General features: G+C 61.1%; 2 protein-coding genes across 2 annotated transcripts in view; one reads left to right on the forward strand and one right to left on the reverse strand.

The window, feature by feature from the left end:
* Positions 1 to 1,532, forward strand: part of GUITHDRAFT_136848 (hypothetical protein) — a gene marked incomplete at both ends in the record, with an annotated part of 5,866 nt that extends 4,334 nt beyond the window's left edge. The window contains 5 exons of the mRNA XM_005835261.1: positions 346 to 414; positions 638 to 712; positions 792 to 1,036; positions 1,081 to 1,210; positions 1,476 to 1,532. Coding sequence (XP_005835318.1) covers positions 346 to 414; positions 638 to 712; positions 792 to 1,036; positions 1,081 to 1,210; positions 1,476 to 1,532 — 576 coding nt within the window. The remainder of the gene's footprint in view (positions 1 to 345; positions 415 to 637; positions 713 to 791; positions 1,037 to 1,080; positions 1,211 to 1,475) is intronic.
* Positions 1,533 to 1,693: 161 nt separating this feature from the next.
* Positions 1,694 to 2,931, reverse strand: part of GUITHDRAFT_105947 (hypothetical protein) — a gene marked incomplete at both ends in the record, with an annotated part of 4,638 nt that continues 3,400 nt past the window's right edge. Inside the window, 3 exons of the mRNA XM_005835262.1 lie at positions 1,694 to 1,909; positions 2,012 to 2,794; positions 2,839 to 2,910. Coding sequence (XP_005835319.1) covers positions 1,694 to 1,909; positions 2,012 to 2,794; positions 2,839 to 2,910 — 1,071 coding nt within the window. The remainder of the gene's footprint in view (positions 1,910 to 2,011; positions 2,795 to 2,838; positions 2,911 to 2,931) is intronic.

A 2,931-nucleotide genomic window follows, 5' to 3' on the forward strand; every position in this document is an offset into this window, starting at 1 on the left:
GTCCTCCTCCTCCTCCTCCTCCTCCTCCTCCTCCTCCTCCTCCTCCTCCTCCTCCTCCTTCTCCTCCTCCTCCTCCTCCTCCCTCCCCAACCACCACCACTCATTATCACCTCCTCCTCCTCCTCCTCCTCCTCCTCCTCCTCCTCCTCCTCCTCCTCCTCCTCCTCCTCCTCCTCCCTCTCCAACACCACCATCATCATCACCACCACCACCACCACCACCACCTCCTCCTCCTCCTCCTCCTACACCACCAGTACCACCACCATCGCCATCACATCCTCCTCCTCGGCCTTACCACACATCTCAACCTTCCTGCTCCTGCCCGCCTTCCTGAGACTCTTGTAGGCTATCACGGACAAGAATCACAACATCGACTTCCCAGCCATGGGCCCAAGTGCGCCGGTGGAGAAAGAGGTGAAGGAGACAGAGGGAGGAAGCGACAAGCTGACGTCACGAGGCAGTTGATCGACGTCCTCAAGCGAACCCTCGAGCGAGATCCTGCCAAGAGGCCCTCCATCCCTCAGGCAACTCCTCCCTCCCTCCCTCCCTCCCTCCTCCCTCCCTACTTCTCTCCTCCCATCTCCCTTCTCCCCGCCCTCCTCCCTCCTCCTCGTCGCCACTCTGACGTACCCGACAGCTCAAGCAGCATCCCTGGCTTGTCCCTCCCAAGTTCGCCCTCGACTCCTACAACATCCTTGTCATGGTTTCTAAGGTCTCTGACTCAGTCCCCGTGCTCCATCCTCCCCTATTCTCCTCCCTCCCTCCCTCCCTCCCTCCTCATTGCTCTCCAGGTTCGAGCGCTCCATCGTGAGAACCCCGAGAGGACGGACGAAGACATCAAAGAGCTTCTCATCCCTCTCATGGAAGCTGCTGGCTTGGCCATCAAGGAGCCTCCTGCTCCTCCTGCGTCGAAATCCGTTCCTTCCGCTTCTGCCGCTCCTCCTCCTCCTCCTCCTCCTCCTGCCGCTGCTCCACCTGCCCCTCCTCCGCCTGCTGCCCTTCCATCCAAACCTTGCGGTCAACAAGCTCTAGCCCCGTGAGCAGTTTAAGTTTCCAACTGCTCAGCTGACGTGCGGACAGGAACTCAAGTGCGGGGATCAGAAGCACCGCTCCTCCTCCTCCTCCTCCTCAGTCTCACTCGTCGAGCTGTGGGCTCGGAGTGTCCGCAGCTGAAGTTCTTGCGCAAAGACACAAGCTCAAGAAAGTTGAGGTAACTCTTGCAGCCTCCCTCTTCCTCTTCCTCTTCCCCTTCCTCTTCCTCTTCCTCTTCCTCTTTCTGTTCCTCTTCCTGTTCCTCTCCTCCTCCTTCCCTTCCTCTTCCCTTCCCTTCCTCTTCCTCTTCCTCTTTCTGTTCCTCTTCCTGTTCCTCTCCTCCTCCTTCCCTTCCTCTTCCCCTTCCTCTTCCTCTCCCCCTACCTCTCCTCCTTCCTCTCCCCTCCTCCTCCCCTTCCTCTCCTCACGAATTGCCTTCACAGCCTGCCCCAAGGCGCCAGCGAGCAGCGGAAGCATGGCAGGGGAGCTCGGGGATCTGATCAAGTACGGGCTGGAGAGCATCAGGGCAGGAGTAGCGGATGAGAGCACAGGAGAGCACTCGGGGAAGACATGGGAGTTCACCTCGGAGTTCTCGAGCGGGGGGGGATATGAACCCCAATTGCTCCGAATGAAAGAGGAGGCAGAAACATGCTCCAAGTTTTTACTTGCAGGTTCTGGGCCCTGTTACTTCCTCCTCCTCCTCCTCCTCCTCCTCCTCCGTATCTTTCTCCTCACTCTGCCACTGCCCCACCTTCTTGAGCATGTGGGAGTACTTGTCCACGAGGGCTGGCTGCTTCAGTCGCTTGTAGATGGCGACCAGCTGGGTCAGCGCATCCTTCCTCTCCGCCTCTGAGGGCTGCACTTCATGCTCCAACACCTGCGTCCTCGTCAACAGCGGCAGCACTCAACCTCCCCTCCTCTCTCCGCTCCTTTCATTCCTCCCCTCCCCTCCACTCTCCTCTCCTCCCTCCCTCCGCACCTGCCGACAAGCTTCGGCGGCAGCAGGTAGGTCGTTCTCTCCCAGGCACGTCTGGGCGAGGAGGAGGTGAAGCGCCGCACGGTTGCTCGTCTCGAGGGCTCTGCGGAGGGTGGAGGACGCGAGGCTGAAGATGCCGGCCTTGACCTGCAGCCTCGCCATCTGCTCTAGGATGAAAGTCCCTACGGGGAACGTCTCTGACGTCGATAGCCCCAGCTTGAGCGCCTGCTGCAGGGCCAGCTCGCTCTCGTCCGGTTTCCCGGCCTCCATGGCGATCACCGAGAGCATCCCCCACACCTGCGGGTTCGACGGGTCGAGGATGTTCGCCTCACACAGCGCCTCCTCAGCCTGCCCGAGCTCGTTCTGCTTGTAGCAGGCGAGGCCCAGGGCCAGCCAGGAGGAGGCGGAGGGGAGGAGCTTGCACGCCTTGATCGCCACATCCTTGGCCTCGTAGAACTTGCCGGTCCACAGGTAGAGGCGGCAGAGCCGGAGGTACTGCAGGGGCTCGAGGTTGGGGCTGCGCTGACCCATCGCTTTCTCGTAGAAGCTCATGACCTCCTTGCCCGACGAGCTCGCGGGCTTGTCGCAGCTCAGCGTGTCCCAGCGGCCCTCGAGGAAGAGCGCATGCCCCAACAGCGTCATGGCGACCGCGTGCCTCTTGTCCTTGCCCAAGATGCCGTCGGGGGGCAGCAGCATCTCCTTGACCCTCTCCAGCTGCCGGACTGACAAGTAGGTCTTCGCCAGCAGGATCTCAAACTCCTGGCTGGGCCCGTTCTTGACAAGGTCCTGTCAACGAGGCTCAGGTGGGGCCTTGCTGAATCTTCCTGTACCTGAGCAGCTGCTCTCTCCACGAGTTGCACTGCATGCAGCTCGGAGGCGAAGAGTCCGCGCGGATGTAGGCGCTGCAGCAGCAGCGTAAGAGG

The sequence above is a fragment of the Guillardia theta genome (assembly GCF_000315625.1).
Source record: "Guillardia theta CCMP2712 unplaced genomic scaffold GUITHscaffold_22, whole genome shotgun sequence".
Lineage (NCBI taxonomy): Eukaryota > Cryptophyceae > Pyrenomonadales > Geminigeraceae > Guillardia > Guillardia theta.